Source organism: Gymnodraco acuticeps, unplaced genomic scaffold (genome assembly GCF_902827175.1).
Source record: "Gymnodraco acuticeps unplaced genomic scaffold, fGymAcu1.1, whole genome shotgun sequence".
Lineage (NCBI taxonomy): Eukaryota > Metazoa > Chordata > Actinopteri > Perciformes > Bathydraconidae > Gymnodraco > Gymnodraco acuticeps.
In genome coordinates, this window is record NW_022990178.1 from 129,448 (window position 1) to 148,018 (window position 18,571).

Below are 18,571 nucleotides of genomic sequence, written 5' to 3' on the forward strand. Positions count from 1 at the left end.
TTTGTTTTTTCCTTAAACACACATACTTTCACTTATTTTAAATCAGGTATCTTCAGCAAGATATGTAGAAAGTCTCATATTCTGAATGACTTATTTCAAATATAATGACCTCTACCGTTACAGAAAAAATGACAGCCATGTTTCAAGTCTGAGCTGAAGATTTATGTTTTTCCAAATGAGAATTACATCTGTAAAAATTCAGCGTTTGAATGAAACTTTCATATTCATGTATATATATTATATACCAGAGGTGGGAGTACAGATCACAACAAAGTCTCAAGTTGTAGCTCTCTAGTCCCTGCTAAAGTCAGGAAAAAAGTTCATAATTCAAGTTATTCGAAATTCTGAACATGTGCCCCAATTTGAACTGCCTCAAAGTTAATACCGTCACTTTATTAAATCCGTATTGATTTTATTTTCCATGAAAACTGCCTCTTTGGATTTTCTATGTCCTCATAGGTTTCCATGTTTCCACGCATGTCACTTCAAATCATCCAAACATGTTTAGAAAACAAAACGTGGCTTTCTCAATATGAAATATAGAAAATCATATGTTACATTAATCCTTTTAATTCACCCGTCCCATGTCTTAATGAAGCCTCTAGGAAGGAGTAATCATTATTAGTCAAGTAGGTCCAAATATTTATATATTCGAAAAAAGCTTTAAAAAGCAGCAAATGCCTCTGTAACATTTCTACAACTTGTCCCTGAGTTAAAGGTCACCTATTATGCACAATCCACTTGTTCATGTCTCTTCTACATCAACATGTGTCCCCTCTTCTTCACGTCTCTTCTACATCAACATGTGTCCCCTCTTCTTCATGTCTCTTCTACATCAACATGTGTCCCCTCTTCTTCATGTCTCTCCTACATCAACATGTGTCCCCTCTTCTCCATGTCTCTTCTACATCAACATGTGTCCCCTCTTCTCCATGTCTCTCCTACATCAACATGTGTCCCCTCTTCTCCATGTCTCTTCTACATCAACATGTGTCCCCTCTTCTCCATGTCTCTCCTACATCAACATGTGTCCCCTCTTCTTCATGTCTCTTCTACATCAACATGTGTCCCCTCTTCTCCATGTCTCTTCTACATCAACATGTGTCCCCTCTTCTTCATGTCTCTTCTACATCAACATGTGTCCCCTCTTCTTCATGTCTCTCCTACATCAACATGTGTCCCCTCTTCTTCATGTCTCTTCTACATCAACATGTGTCCCCTCTTCTTCATGTCTCTTCTACATCAACATGTGTCCCCTCTTCTTCATGTTACATTACATTACATTACATTGCATTTAGCTGACGCTTTTGTCCAAAGTGACTTACAATAAGTACATTCGACCAGGAAGACACAACCTTGAAGAAAACAGAATCATATAAGTATATCAGGTTTCATAGAGCCAAACATTTCAAGTGCTACTCAACTGGCTTTAGGTAATCCAGTCCTTTATTAGTATAAAAGTGCTTCGTTAATCGATCTAACGCTCGAAGTGGAGTCGAAAGAGATGAGTTTTCAGTTTGCGCTGGAAGATGTGCAAGCTATCTGCCGTCCTGATGTCAATGGGGAGCTCATTCCACCATCTTGGAGCCAGGATAGCAAACCCACGTGTTTTCGCCGATGGGAACTTGGGTCCCCCTCGCAGCGAGGGCGCAACGAGTCGTTTGGCTGATGCAGAGCGTAGTGCACGTGCTGGGGTGTACGGTTTAACCATGTCCTGGATGTAGGAAGGGCCAGATCCATTCGCAGCACGGTAAGCAAGTACCATTGTCTTGAAGTGGATTCTAGCAGTTACCGGAAGCCAGTGAAGGGAGCGGAGGAGCGGAGTGGTGTGGGAGAATTTAGGAAGGTTGAAAACCAGACGAGCCGCTGCATTCTGGATGAGCTGCAGAGGTCGGATGGCACATGCAGGTAGACCAGCCAGGAGGGAGTTGCAGTAGTCTAGGCGTGAGATGACGAGAGCCTGGACCAGAACCTGAGTCGCTTTCTGAGTCAGCTGGGGACGTATCTTCCTGATGTTGTAAAGCGTGTATCTGCAGCAGCGGGTTGTAGCAGCGATGTTTGCAGTGAAGGACAGGTTGTTATCTAGGATCACACCCAGATTCCTTGCAGTCTGAGTCGGGGAAACAACTGAGGTGCCGATGTTGATTGTCAGGTCAAGAGTTGGACAATCTTTTCCCGGGAGGAAGAGCAGCTCAGTCTTGTCAAGGTTGAGCTTGAGGTGGTGAGCAGACATCCACTGAGAGATGTCAGCTAGACAAGCAGAGATGCGTGCGACGACCTGGGTCTCTGAGCGGGGAAAGGACAGAATTAATTGGGTGTCATCAGCGTAGCAGTGGTAAGAAAAACCATGCGGGCTAATGACTGATCCGAGCGAGTTTGTGTACAAGGAGAAGAGGAGGGGACCAAGAACAGAGCCCTGAGGGACCCCTGTAGTTAATTGACAAGGGTCGGACTCATGTCTCTTCTACATCAACATGTGTCCCCTCTTCTCCATGTCTCTTCTACATCAACATGTGTCCCCTCTTCTTCATGTCTCTTCTACATCAACATGTGTCCCCTCTTCTTCATGTCTCTTCTACATCAACATGTGTCCGCTCTTCTCCATGTCTCTTCTACATCAACATGTGTCCCCTCTTCTTCATGTCTCTTCTACATCAACATGTGTCCCCTCTTCTCCATGTCTCTTCTACATCAACATGTGTCCCCTCTTCTTCATGTCTCTTCTACATCAACATGTGTCCGCTCTTCTTCATGTCTCTTCTACATCAACATGTGTCCCCTCTGTGGAAAGAGACTCTGAAAGTTTCAGGAACAAAGATTCTCTCTCTTTTTGTCCTGATCCATTTCTATAAAAACCTGTCTGAAAATGAGCTGATCACATTTTGGCCACTTTATGATGTCATAACGATGTTTTGTCTTGTGTAACCATTAGCCAATCACCAACCAAGGTAACCCCCCCCCCCACCTTATCACCTGAATCTCCTCCTAGAGCAACATTGTGTTCTTTGTAACCAAATGTCTCTCAGAGGGGCGTGGGGAGGGGCTCCTTATTTTCATCTAAAGTAACAGACAGAGAATCAGCACTTTGGAAACAGGGCTGAAACAGAGGGGATTATGGGTAATGCTGCAACAATCTGTTTGGTGTTTGTAGCCAAACACTTCAGACATGTTTGTATATATCTGAGACCTGTAATATATTGATGATAATAGTATAATAGGGGACCTTTAACTAATTCACTAATCTTATTTATACCACAGCCTCTAACATATGATGGTGTTTCTTTGTACAGCTGGCGTTTTGTCTTCTACCTCGCATCCTTCACTGGGGGGCTCGCCTCTTTAATTAATGTAAGTCTGCTTTCAAAGATCACCCTGATCACAGTCATTGACACAAAGTGAAGCAACAGCAAGGTGTTGGATTTATTATTTAAAGTGAGGAGTAAAATAAACAAGCAGTCATTTATACTCATTCCATAATCCCACATCGTGTCAAAGTCACGTTCTGTATGACGCTGATGATGTTTCGATGTTACAGACTTCCTGGTTCTGGGATCCCAGCGAGTGTTGGAGAGATTATCCCAAACAGGTGAGCAGAGAATAATGTGATTTTTTTTTATGGATTTGATGGTGTTAATAAAACTGTCAACAATCAAGCCTCATAAATTAGGTGACATATTGTTATCGCTTCATATTTTAGTTTATCTATTGATTAAGTCAACATGCCAAACGTTTGCTTGTTTCAGATTCTCAATGTGATTTTTTGTTTCTATTTTAAATGTTATGTGACCATTGGTTTGACAAAATACACAATTTTAAAGTCATTTGCTTGTCATTTTGTTATTCTATTTAAAAGCTAAAGAAAATGTGAAAAATAGTTACTTTTACAGAATAATAATTTGCTTTTAAAAACACAACACGCTTTTAACATATACAAATAATAATAATAATAGATTCAATTTGTATAGCGCCTTTCAAGGGACCCAAGGCCGCTTTACAGGGTGAACAAACAAACAAGAAGGGCCAATAATAAAGTAAACATTAAATAAATATCAGTAGGAGTGAAAGCAGGGGGACTGTGATGGGTTAGGGGTCAAAGGCCATGGTGAATATGTGTGTATCTAAAGTTGAAACCACTGCAACAACTGTTTAAGGTACAACAAGGTGCATCTATCCAATATATTACACTAAAAAGAAAGTTCAATATATGTTTAAACAATATTTATAATATATCTGTGCTGTTACCATACTGTATATAATAACATATCACAGAATGAAGCCATTTTTCTATAGAAATACTACTTTTACTTTTGATACTATCGGTTAATTTTTTCTGAAAATACTTGTGTACTTTTACTTTTATTTGGGATTTTGACATTATTGTATTGGTAGCTTAAGCAAGGGATGTGAATACTTCTTCTACCCTGGAGAGTCTGGACGTATCATATTTATTTTTAATATTTGTATTGAAGACACATAGAAAAGACATTTGGTACAAGTTACAAATGTTCAACAGTTCAAAGCCACTCGTGTTCAGCTGAGTGCCGCAGTGACGCGTCCTAAAACCCGGAAGTAAGTTAGCATTTGACCACTTCCGGTTCCTTCGACAAAAAGCAATCTCTCCATAGGATTTAGGAAAATAGCTGGAAATAAGGTCTGTGGTTGAAACACATTGAAGAGACGGATCACGTTTTGTTCTACGACATTAAATCCATCAGCAGTGACCCCACTGGTGATTTCTGAAGAGTTGACGTGTCTGAAAAACGATGGTTGTTAACAAGTGGCTGAATAGGACTACAGAAGTTGTCCAGGCCGTTTTACGTCATTACGCCGAACACGTAAACACTCCTCTAAGTTTGTTAGCCCTGTTCTGCTTGAAAGCAAGTCCCTGCCTCCTGCAGACTGTTAAAACAAACGCTTCAACTCGTTCCATTTAGAATCTGTAGTTTTGAATATGAATCTTAAGTTGGCGTGACGTTGAAGCAGCGACCCTGCTGTAGTTCCTTTATAGCATAACGTTAGCATTTTGCTTCTGGCGACTAGATTTATGATTAGAAAATTATAAAAGTAGGATAGACATGTGGAGATTATCCGGCTGAACAAAACGTGATCCGTCTCTTAAATGTGTTTCAACCACAGACCTTATTTCCAGCTATTTTCCAAAACCCTATGGAGAGATTGGCGTTTTTGTCGAAGGAACCGGAAGGAGTTTACTTCCGGGTTTTAGGACGCGTCACTGTGGCTCTCTATTGGCAAGCCATACATAGATAATCTTCTCTTGAAGGCGTACAATATTTAAACCACAATTATAACCAAAACAGACCATGTAGCCAAAATGTAAGAGAGTGGACGTATCATAATAGAGATTTTAATCGGAGTGAAAAACGATTTCCCCTCATAAGTTGGTACTCTTCATCCACTCACTTTGAAACTCTTTTTTTGAAAAGCTAATATCTCCAGAGGCGTGATGTTAGTTTAACCTGCGGGGTCACGGCCTCCAACAGAAAACACTTTTAAAATGCGATGCTGCATCTCTGTGTATATCTGCGGTTTGACAGATTACAGCCTGCAGGCAACACTGTTCAAGTATTCCCTCTCTGTGGTCTTGTGATGGAGAGAGAGGATGTGTTTATAAAGGGTTAACCCCCCCCCCTCAACTACCTACTATTGCAGTGATTCTCAAATGGGGGTACGCGGACCCCTAGGGGTACGTTGGGGTACTGCAGGGGGTACGTGAGATTTAAAAAATAAAATAAAAAGGTTAATTAAAAAAATAATCTTAGTAAAATAACAATTGTATATAAAACATTCCTAGAACCACCAAGGGGGTCCTCATATAAACATGTCAAATGTGTGTATTGTATTTTATTGTTTTTCACAAAAAAGTGTTATGTTATTTTTTTTCATGCATAAAATGAAAATATCCTTAGTTTGTTGTAATGCATGCCACGAAGGAGCTAATAAATCACACACTGAGGGAACATCACTATATTGTAATTATTTATATAGGCTTTTTCGATCAAAAATGTTCGGGGTCGGTCAGGGGGCTGAGAAAATGTTTCAAAGGGGGTACACTACTGAACACAGTTTGAGAAGCACTGCTCTATTGTGTTGCTGCAGGCAGTGGACCATGAGGTGATCTAAAAACACTTTCTCTTTTAAAACACAGGTTTGTTAGTATACCGTATGTTAGTGAGGGAAATGTGAGAAAGCTGTTATGTAACTAGTTTCCTGCAAAAAATGGCAAGAGATTTAGAAAATGTATGCCTGTAGAAGCTTTCTAAATACTAGTGTGTACTTCTAAGCCGACACAAATAAGCATGTGATGGAAATGTTTCTGCAGCATTCACACACATGTAATGATAAATGTTGACATATTGTTTCTTTCTTCCTCTAGCCTGTGGCCGACGCTCATTACTGGTATTACATGTTGGAAATGAGCTTCTATCTGTCGCTGCTTCTGTGCGTCTCTGTGGACGTCAAGAGAAAAGTGAGTGACACACACACCTAAAGTTTTTGTGATCAAATTTGTATTTACTTATTTAAGGCAGAAACACAGAACAACATGGTATAATATATATAAGAGACCTCGATGGTCTAGTGCAAGTGAAATGTTTGTGGCTGCAGGAGTCAATACTCTACAAGCTGTTTTAAGAAATCTTATGTATAAATGTATTTGCCGGCTTAATGACTCTGATAATGAAATCCTCTTGGCCTTATCGAACATAAGGTTTAGTGCTACGCTACCAATCGCAGCTGTGGAGACATTGGTATAGTTGTCTCTTTGCAGGACACTGATTTAAATTATTCTTAAACTATGAATTATTTTTATGCTGTGTATGTAATTTATTATATGTAATGTCTTGTCTTTTATCTGGACCCTGAGTCTGTAATAAAGTTTTAATAATAATAATAATATAATAAGCATACATACCATGTACTGTAAAGCAGGGGTGTCAAACTCAAGGCCCGGGGGCCAAATCCGGCCCGTGACTTCATTTTCTGCGGCCCCACAAGAGCTTGCAAATCATCATCATCATCAGCTTTATTTAAAGAGACTCTTGGTCCATTATTAAAAGACATACAACACTCAAATATAAATTAAAAAAGGCAGTTATACCAATGTTTCCACAGAGGTGCCTGGTATCGTACAGCACTGAAACACGGATTTGAAAGCAGCATAATGACAGAGTTATGAGAAACATTCAATCGACAGTACATTAGATTTCTCAAGAGAGCATGGAACGTGTTGACTCGTGCGTTACAGAACATTTCACTCGCACTGCACCGCCTTGGTTTTCTAAGCAGTATACGCAAACAGTCATTATAAGCAACCTGGAGCTTCCGGAGGCTCGCCTTCTTATACTTGACCCACAAGGGAGCAGTATAGAGAGGAGTGCAATAAGCTCTAAAGAGGTTCACCTTAACCTTATCTGAACACCAAGAGAGTTTTCTAGCCAACATGTTGTAAGCTGTCCATTTGATCTGTGATGATGTGTCCCAGATACTTAGTGTTACAGCAAACAGACAGCAGATACTTAGTGTTACAGCAAACAGACAGCAGATACTTAGTGTTACAGCAAACAGACAGCAGATACTTAGTGTTACAGCAAACAGACAGCACCTGTCCTGACAGGTAGAATGTTGGAAAACAAAGGTTCTTATCCCCTTTCGCTCTGCAGATCATTACAGCACTCTTCTTAGCATTGTATTTAACGTGAAATTTGACTCCGTAATCAGAACAAACATTTAGCAACTGTTGAAAACCAGCACTGCTAGGAGAAACAATAGATCATCGGCATACATAAGATGGTTTACAATCACATTACCAATCACACACCCTGTTTTACAGACACTTAAATCATCTGATAGATCATTCATATAGATATTAAAAAGGCATGGTGAGAGGAGCCCCCCCTGGCGGACTCCATTACCAACACCAAATGGCGCCGAGACTGCATTCCCCCATTTGATCCGCATGCTCTGGTTGGCATACCAATAAGCCAGGATCCTAATTATACTGTTAGGCACACCCCTTTGACTCAATTTTAAAAACAGTTTATGGTGGTTAACTCGGTCAAAAGCCTTAGAGGCATCAATGAACCAATCAGAACAGTGGAATTCTGTCTTCTATATGTTTCTACCATTTCCTTCAAAGCATAGATGCATAGCTCAGTACCATGCTTAGCCTTGAAGCCAAACTGGTTATCTGAGGTACATAAATAAGAACATAGTCTATCTAACAAAATTCTTTCCAGGACTTTGGATAACACACTGGCTAGAGAAATTGGTCTATAATTATCCAAGCTCCCTACCTTGCCCGCTTTGTCCTTAATGGCAGGGACCAAAGTAACAGTCAACATGGAGTCTGGCAACATACCATGAGTCATGAGGCCGGTAAAACAAATGGCAAGAATATAATATGTTTATTATACGGTTACATGCCGATTTACAGAAGCACGTTGCCCATAAACTACATGTCCCACAATGCATCTCAAATGTGACTTTTTTTTAATGAGAATTTGACTGTTTTTTCTTCAAAATATGCCTTTTTTCTCAGAATTGGACTTTTCTTTCAAAACGTTGCTTTTTTTTCAAAATGTTACTTTTTTCCCCCAAATGTCACGCTTTCATTTTTTTGTTTTGACTTTTTTTCCAGAATTTGGTTTTTCTTTTGAAATCATTTTGTGACATTCTCACCGAAGACACTTGCAATTATTTGCCCTAGACTTCTGCTTTCAGATGTAGTTAATTATGAAGTTAGTACCCTATCCCATAATAATCCAATGCAGGGGCAATAATGTGATATAATACATTATTTTATATATATTAAATATTTATATAGTCTTAAAATTACAACCGGCCCTTTGAGTGCAACCATAATTCCAATGTGGCCCGCGATGGAATTGAGTTTGACCCCCGGATGTAAAGGAACATGATGTGTATGTAAACACCTGTTTGTCACATGGTTTCCTCGGCATGTCCTCTCATTTTGGGCGTGAGCTTTTCGTCTTTTAGTGTGTTTGCAAGGTGTAATCCCATTGTTGCAGGATTTAGAGATCAGATAATACACTGGATTATCTTCTATTTCATCACTTGCTGTACTTTCCTCTGATTTTAAATTGAGTGTGGCAGGATTTTCAAATGTAAAGACTAGTAACAGATCAGCATACTCTAACAGTCGTTGAACTAGAATAAGAAACGGATTAAACCCAGACGTATACAAGAACATTTATGCTCTTAACTCCTCAGTTAGACTTTTCTGCATTGCTAAAACACTCTTTATGCAGAACTTACAGTAAAGACTTAGTCCAACATTCACACCACGATGTATTTCAGATGTTTTTCATGGTTTAAGGGAATTGTAGATGCTGCTGCAGCTTCCTTAGGAAATGTCTCTAAATTCAGCGCCAAGATCTAATATCTTTAACAAATCCCTCCAGACAACATGTCAATCTGCCTTTACCAAGCACAAGACCACAACTGCTGAATTACTGCTGCAATACACTTTGTGGTATGTGTGTGTTCATGTGTGTGTGTACGTGTGTGTGTCCGTGTGTGTGTTCCAGGACTTTAAGGAGCAGGTCATCCATCACATCGCCACCATTTTCCTCATCGGTTTCTCCTACTGTGCAAACTTTGTGAGGATGGGCACTCTGGTGATGCTGCTGCACGACTCGTCCGACATCATCCTGGAGGTAAAACACAACACTGTGGGAAGTGACTAGGGAAGGACATATCATGCACATTTTGGGGTTAATGCTTGTTTTTTGGGGTTCTATTATTTATTTATTTCAACAAGGACCATGCATACATGTTAATGTACAAAGACATTAATCTCAGACAAGAGAAGATATGATTTATGCCAGATTTGAGCTAATTTCCATCTGCAGTCCTCAGGTACATGACAACCAACAAACACTGAAAACATTGCATAATCTCTATCACACAAACAATTATAAGACATGATTTAAGTACAGGTCAATAAAATAATACATAGTTCCTTTAAAATATAATATTACAATACAGTTCAAATTGAAATACTCAGACATAATATGGTTATATCCTTTTATATTCATTTTATCATTCTGTCTGCCTGACAACTACATATTACCGCCTGCATCGTTAAGCCCCTCCTCCTAAAGAAACCCAGTCTGCTCTGATTGGCTTCTGAGAATAGTTGCAACGGTCGTTTTTGCAACTTGTTGGCACATTATTTGCAAAGAAAGTGCTATGGTCAGCAGAAATGTTGCTTTAAAAAATAAAAATAAACTAATGTGTGGCAGTTTTTTTGTTTGTAAACAACAACAGTAACTCGGATTTAGATTCAGATTCTGTTTTAAATATAAAAAACACAGACCAAAACTAATTTTAGAAGTGCACATCTAAAAAGTCGCCATATGGTCCTGAGTGTGTAAAATGCATACATTTCTCAAAAACTTGCAAATATCATATACTCATTGTCCCAAGTCTTTTATTGTTGAGCTTTGAGCTTTTAAGGCAGGGGGGTCAAACTAAAATACACAGTGGGCCAACATTAAAAAATGGGTACTAGTGGAGGGCCGGACTGGTTCAATGTTTATTGCAGAACTTATTGAAATGAACTTATTGCACATATTAAACCTGGAACTAACACAGCTTAAATTATTGCCTATAAAAACAACATTAAATAATCAGTTGCATTCATTTCTTATGGCTCTATCTGCAGCTTTTCCAGAGTCATTTCTTATGATTACATTTTCCTACAGGCCAACAACAGTTTCAACAAAACTATTCCCCTCAAAGAGAAAACCCAACATGCCCTGTTGTCGTGAGAGAGAAAGTGCAGAAGGAAACATCCATTAAACTCAGTGCTGCTCTGTGATGCTAGTTCAAGATACTTGGCATCTCATCTTGGGTGCAAGGTCATCATGTTTGGGCTCAGGCTCTGAGCGGAGGAGACCCTCAGGATGGAGTGAAGGTGTGCGTGCAATATACCGGCGGGCCAGATCTAATAGGAATTAGAAATGATCCTGCGGGCCGAAATTAAATCCACCAAGGGCCTGATTTGGCCCCCGGGCCTTGAGTTTGACACATGTGTTTTAAGGTTATTTGTATAGCTACATTTAAATTTGATGTAAATGATATTCTTTAGCATCCTTTTTTAATGCTAAATTGATTCTTAAAAATCCTTATTTATTCTTATTTCTTTGTGTACCTACTTTGCAACGTATTTGTTTGGATTGTTTATGTTCGCACCACCAGATACCAAAGCAAATGTCTTGTATGTGTAAACGTACCTGGCAATAAACTTGAAATCCAACCTACTTATTTTCTGCTTCAATATGAAATGTTGTAATCTTATTTGATTTCCCTTGTTTGTCGGTTGGTAGGCTTTCCAGACACCAAAGTGTATGGGCACAAGAAAAAGAGTATTTCAGGATGTGTTCCCTTTTAGTCGGAGAGAAAGGAAGGAATAAATATAAAACGCATCATTAAGAATATTGTTTACTTATGTGCAACTCTTTGAAAAGCTGTTCACAGTAACTTGAATACAGCCTTTGTGTTTTTATGGAGGAGGTTTTCCTTTCCTTACACCCTGACACATTATTAACTGAGCTGCTCTCAGTGAAGCATTATTCTGATAGAGACCCTCAGGAGCTGTGAAAGTGTTACCTGCCGGTCTCAATGGCTGCTTTGTCCTTGGGTTTTATGAGGCTGATATCACAGGGTGTAACATTTCACTGATGGTATCTGAGAATAACCACCGTCACTCGGAGCGGGGGAAATATGTGGAGCGGGTCACATGACCTGGGTATGGTCTGATAGAAGCAGAGATGGTAAAAGTACACACATCCTTTACTCAAGTAGAAGTACAGATACTCGTGTTTTAAAAATACTCTGGTAAAAGTAGAAGTACTGACTAAACTTCTTTACTCAAGTAAAAGTAAAGAGGCTTTGAAATATACTTCAGTAAAAAGTACCCATAGCTAGCAGCTGTTTTAAAGAGTACCTGACCTCCCTTTATATTAATAGAACAATAATGTCATTGTTAGCTAATGAATGTTTCCATGCTGAACAACGGCAACATGACAACGTTTCCATTGGTCCCTCTTCTTTAGAGAAGACCAGGAAGTGATGGATACACGGATCGTGTTCAAATCAATAGGCCCTGTGCAAGATGCTGTTTGGGGGCCCTGTGCCAAACAGCATCTGGCATAGGGCCCCCAAACAGCATCTGGCATAGGGCCCCCAAACAGCATCTGGCACAGGGCCCCCAAACAGCATCTGGCATAGGGCCCCCAAACAGCATCTGGCATAGGGCCCCCAAACAGCATCTGGCATAGGGCCCCCAAACAGCATCTGGCACAGGGCCCCCAAACAGCTAGAAATGGCCCTGATAGAATCTGTGAGAGCTTGTGTAGTTTGTATTGATGGGAATTACGACTCTTTGAAGGTTCCTTTCCGAGAGCCGTTCAAAAGAGAATTAATTTTTGTAAGGGGGCGGGGTTAATCGGTTTATCTGCAAAATAATCACCAGGATAATGATTGACTGTATTGCCACAAATCTACTTTTACTCACAGAAAAATGTATAACTTGCTACATCTCCCAGCCAGCCAAAGTACTACTCAAGCAGCATGCGTTATGCCATCATCTACGGCAAATGTGCATTCAGGAAAGTAAGTTCCTGTAAAGGCGAGTGGATTTATAGCAGGCAGTGAACCAACGATAAAAAGAACGGCTCTCACCAAGTACGACTCGGTTCCCTTCGTTCGTACCAAAGAGCCGTTCAAAAGAATGGGATCGTTCCCGAACGTAACATCACTAGTAGTTTGGTAAACTAACCGACATGTTGTTATTTCCTACAGTCTGGCAAGATGTTCCACTACGCGGGCTGGTCGTGGCTGTGCGACCCCATGCTCATCGTCTTCGCTCTGGTCTTCATGCTCACCAGGCTGGTGGTGTTTCCCTGCAGGTAAATCATCATGTGGTTTAACAACATTTAATGTTCAGATATTTGCATGTTTTTTCCAATTTTCCAACCTGATGTTGAAATTACTTTGAATTCTTGAGAAGTTATCTTTTTAAGTGGTCATTGGTTTGCAATCTACTTTAAAGGGTCTTCTCCTGCTGATGTTCAGGTGTATATCAGTATGTAGTGTCTCTACTTTAAAGAGTTCTCTCCTGTTGATGTTCAGGTGTATATCAGTATGTAGTGTCTCTACTTTAAATAGTCCTCTCCTGCTGATGTTCAGGTGTATATCAGTATGTAGTGTCTCTACTTTAAAGAGTCCTCTCCTGCTGATGTTCAGGTGTATATCAGTATGTAGTGTCTCTACTTTAAAGAGTCCTCTCCTGCTGATGTTCAGGTGTATATCAGTATGTAGTGTCTCTACATGTCTCCATGCTTGAATGTTCAAAAAGCTCTTTCTTGTTCTCATACTGCCTGTGCTGCAGCACCTCTTTTCACCCTCTGTCTGAAACCAGAGTCCAGTCTGCTCTGATTGGTTAGCTGGCCGGCTCTGTTGTGATTGGTCCACCACTTAGAGATGTCCCGCCCCTTAGTCTATCACATACAGTACAATGTGTTGGAGCACTAGCCAATAGAAGACAAGTGTTACATAGTATACAGGGATTTGAGCCTCTCTAGACTATTTACATGCACTAAACCTATAAAAGACACTACAGGGAAAACCCTTAAAAGTAAGATAGATAGATATTCTCTTTAAGAATCAAATCAGGTTTTATTTATATAGCACATTTAAAAACGATTTTTGGTCGAGCCAAAGTGCTGTACATGCAAATAATAAATAACACATTACTACAATCGCAAAACAGAAGACAATAAATTACAACAGCAAATATAAAAATCAAACACAGGGAAATATCAGGAGTCGTGCTCCGCTCTGACTAGAAGGCCAGGGAGAAGAAGTGTGTTTTTAGTGTTGATTTAAAAACCCCTAGGGTCTGGGCCGACCTCACATGGAGGGGCAGAGTGTTCCAGAGCCTGGGGCCAGCTGCTGCGAAGGCAGAAGAACCCCCGGGTTGCTTTCCGGTCAATACCAACACTGACTGTTTCCTCTTGTGTTCCAGAGTGATCCACACCACCTTGGTGCTCTCCTTGGACTTCTTCCAGCCCTTCTTCGGGTATTACTTCTTCAACGCTCTGCTGTTGGTGCTGCAGGCTCTGCACGTCTTCTGGGCGTACCTCATCCTGCGCATGATCTGGAAGTTTGCGTTCATGGGCAAGGTGAGAGGAGTGCAAATAACTGTTTAATCATGTTGTATTTTATTCCCTGCAACTCCCTCCACTACTTAATCATCTAGCAGTTTCTTTAACCTTATTTCCCAAAATGCATTACTATAACAGTAGACAGGTTGATTATCTTCAGCTTCCTTCAAACAAAAACAAACATGGCCACTACTCCTCAGATATCATGGTAGACAGATAACTAAACATGACATTTTAAAAAGTCTTTTGATTGATAATTGCGTGTTTTGTTTTTTAAATTAGCAATGTTGGCTTATTTCTCCTTTTCTGTTATTATTTGTCTACTTAGAGCTACTAGATGGGTGGTCAGCACATGGCTTCTTGACCTTAATTATCTGGACTCTATGCAAATAAACCAATACATTAAAAACAAAAGCAAAGGTTGAATGATTAGAATCCATTTGGCACTCAACAATTTCAATCTTTTCTTCACAGGTGGAGCGTGATGAGCGTAGCGACGAGGAGAGCGAGGCGGACGATGATGAAGAGGAGGAGCAGGAGGAAGAGAGCAGCTGGGACCAAAGGAAAGGAACGATGAACTCCAAACTGGCGTCGCTCGCTGACAACTGCGTCCTGAACAACCTGACCAACCAGAGGAGCATCAGCCGGCTGCCCAAAGCCAGATAGTGGAGGAAAGTATAAATGATTTCCCTTAAAGTCTCCTGGAGATATTATCATTTCTGACATATTGTAGATACACTTGGCTTGTGTACGTCCAACATGGTCCACCGATGATTTCAGATCAAAGTAGGTCTGCATCCTGCTTATTTAAAAGGGTTTTAAATAGGACGAAGAAGAACTATGATTGTAAATCTCAGTATGAGGTTAGGAGGAAACACCATCTTTACACACTGTATACTAGAAAGATATATTTGACCAAACGAGGACACATTTCCTTTACAGAAAATAATTCGCCAATTTATACTTTTTCTTATCAGAATCAGAAATCCTTTAGACGTCCTAATTTTTTTAAATAAGACTATTGGCCAAGACCAAGTCGTATTTATCTTGTCAAGACCTAGAAAGGGTTATTAATGCCTTTGTTACCTCGAGACTGGACTATTGCAACGCTCTGTATGTGGGTATGGACCAGGCCTCAATTAGACGCCTGCAGCTAGTCCAAAACGCAGCTGCACGTCTTCTGACTGGCCACAAAAAGCGTGACCACATCACCCCAATTCTGGCCTCACTGCTTCCAATTCGGTTCCGAATTGATTTTAAAATCCTTTTATTTGTTTGTCTAAATGGGCTGGCTCCGGCCTATATAGCCGAACTCCTCCATCGCTACACCCCAGCCAGAGCTTTAAGGTCTGCTGACCAGCTGCTGCTGATAGTGCCCAAGACCAGGCTCAAAACCCGAGGTCACCGAGCCTTCGCAGCAGCTGGCCCCAGGCTCTGGAACACTCTGCCCCTCCATGTCAGGTCGGCCCAGACACACTTCTTCTCTCTGGCCTTCTAGTCAGAGCGGAGCACGACACCTGACCTTTGTTACCTGTGTTTTTGTTTTTTATATTTCTGTTGTAAATTATTGTCTTTTATTGTGATTGTAATAAAGTGTTTTTATTACATGTACAGCAGTTTGGCTCGACCAAAAATTGCTTTTAAATGTGCTATATAAATAAAACTGGATTTGATTTAATAAAGGGTTTCTGATTCTGATAAAAAGAAAGCATACATTTTATTGTATTATATTACTTTGTTGTCAATGCAAAAGGATACAAGTTCTTAGACTTATTGCGTTTATCTTTCTTTATCAAGGAAAACTATTGTTTTTACCACACAAAATCAAACTGGTTTAACCTAATATGTTTTATAAAGTGCAGCATTCAATAGTAATTCGCTCCCACAGCTTTGTGTCGATATGTTTGATTGTATAAAGACTATTAAGAATATTGATTGTAGTAAATATGTTGATAAGCCATTTTATGTCTATTTTCTTGTGCAACCGGTCATTGCTGTTGTTACATAAAGAAGATTCGCTAAATGCTCTTGCAATAGTTGCTTAAGGATGATAAAGATATTCTTCTGTTATAGGATTTAATGTTGTCAGTTAAAGGGGCCCTTTTTGGGTTTTCCCTTCCCTGCTTTTGAACATTAAAGCATGGAGACATGTCCCAGTTGCAGGGACGTGGGAAGGGGGGGTGCTGAGGGGGCTGCAGCACCCCCATCTGTTGGCGGAGAGTTGTAACTGCAACACCAAAAAGTTCACTAAACCAATCAATACAAAAGTTTTATTTTGAGTTACTATTTTTGAGTTAGCATTGTGTAAGCAGTCTATAAAAAGCTTCACTATATAAGAGAAAGTGATAATGCGGTGTGCTTCTTCTGTTGCTCTGCTATAGAAAATAAGCTCGTCAGTGCAGACACTAGCCTCATCCCAATACCCCTCCTCGACTCCTCTCTTCCCCTCCTCCGGGACTTGACCCGGAAATCGATCAAGACACGCCATTTTGAAGGACGTCCCAATAGCTGAAATGCACACGGAGGAGTCGAGGAGGGGTGAGGGAGGAGGGGTGCGGGAGGATGGGTGCGGGAGGAGGGGTGCGGGAGGAGACGAAAGGGAGGATACACGCAAGCAGACTACGCGGAAGTGTTTTCACTACTCGCGTATAAAAGCCCCGCCCCCACCTTCACAGCTAGTCCATTTCAACAGAGCAAAACCGACAACTGGAAGATGAGTGGAAAAGCGTCACATAAATGTAAGTGCTCACAGCTCCGTGGGAATTATTATGTGCAATTCATTTGTAAAAGGCTTTCACATTACTATTATTATATTTTTATTTAAATGTAGGCTACATTTTACACCAAAACGGAACACAAAAGCAGGACCAACCATCATTGAATTCCTTGACTAACAAGAGAAAGATTCATTCATTTAAATACATATTTAACAACAAATGGGCCAGTTCTAAAGGGTTATTCAGTTAAGCCCGATGAGAGGGGATACAGCTGTGCACATGTCATCATTAACAGACGTCGTTTAAGAGTGACGTTTGAGTGAACGAGGACATCCCAATTAATACCTGAGGACTCCTCTGTCCTCGCGTCACCTCCTCGTGTCCCTCGCTCGCATCTTATGGAAGCGGAGCTAAGATGCAAGGAAGGGACGCGAGTGAGGGAAAGGAGGAGCCGCACCCGCACGCCTATACATACACTACATACTGATATGAACCTGAAAAAGGCAGAATCGGGCCCCTTTAAGATGATTTCTTAGAAGAGATATGGCGCCCCCTAGTGCACAAAGAACGTATCACTCCCCGTGTCTTAACATAAATGATGCCTTTAGGAAGAAAATGCTCCTAGAAAGATGTACTTATACTATATGTGTGTTTTGTTTCATTTCTTGTTATGTGAAAAGCAGCATGATTGTTAAACAAAAGTTGTGTTAAGATTTGCTCTGCTGGACTTTAGTTTTTTGTGCCTTGGCTGCTGTTTTTTACACTTTTTTGTGACAAGTTCTGTGTGTTAGTAGGATTCTCTGAGCAGCTTTTTACACAAGAAATAGTTTAAATGTTTTGCTTTAAATGTTAATGAGGCTGGTAGTGAATCGAAAGTAAGCCATGACATGTATGCAATCAGATGGGCATTAGTGAAAAGTGTCTACAAAGGTCAAATGCTTTATAAAATGTAAAGATGCAATGTTTTTTATAAAAGCTGAAGGCATATTTGAATATGACTGCAATGGGATTTGACTACTTAACTAGCAAATAGAGGTCATTTAATGTCTCCATGTATTTAAACACAGTGAAATATACATATACTAACAGCAGAGAAATAATCATCATTCATTACCATAAACAGGTGGTACATGTTCACAGTAGTAAAAGCAACTCTTTTAAGGGGACATATCATAGAAAAGATACCTTTCCAGTGCCTGTGAAAGACATTTGTAAATCTGGAGTGCATACCAACCCTCCAACTGTGAAATAATACAAAGAAAACAGTCTGTTTTTTGTGAAAATGCTTTTTTAGGAGGCGTACTCAAAGAGAAAACAGCATTTCAGACAGAAAGTGAATACAGGTATTGTCAAACAGGCATTATGAGAAATATATATAGACATTGTATTTATTGGGATAAGCCCCTTGAGATGCACCATCTCGTTTTCAAGGGGTCCCGACAATAGCAACAACTTACAGACATACATAAACAAAAAGACAAAAAGCAAAACATGACAAACAAGACAAACCACGTACAGTCTGTTAAGTAAAATTCAAGTAATACATTCATTCATACAATTTGAGAGACAGTCGAGCAGATCAGTTTCATCAATATCAGTTTCATCAATAACAAGTGCAGACCAGTTGAAAGTGAGATGATAATG

The 18,571-nt window shown here is 40.1% G+C and overlaps 1 protein-coding gene across 1 annotated transcript in view; it reads left to right on the top strand.

Moving 5' to 3' along the window:
• LOC117547208 (ceramide synthase 2-like) overlaps positions 1-15,434 on the top strand; it is a 28,422-nt gene extending 12,988 nt beyond the window's left edge. The window contains exons 5-11 of the mRNA XM_034217779.1: positions 3,291-3,348; positions 3,536-3,586; positions 6,395-6,487; positions 9,567-9,695; positions 12,847-12,953; positions 14,072-14,228; positions 14,685-15,434. Coding sequence (XP_034073670.1) covers positions 3,291-3,348; positions 3,536-3,586; positions 6,395-6,487; positions 9,567-9,695; positions 12,847-12,953; positions 14,072-14,228; positions 14,685-14,876 — 787 coding nt within the window. The 3' untranslated portion in view covers positions 14,877-15,434. The remainder of the gene's footprint in view (positions 1-3,290; positions 3,349-3,535; positions 3,587-6,394; positions 6,488-9,566; positions 9,696-12,846; positions 12,954-14,071; positions 14,229-14,684) is intronic.
• Positions 15,435-18,571: the final 3,137 nt, after the last annotated feature.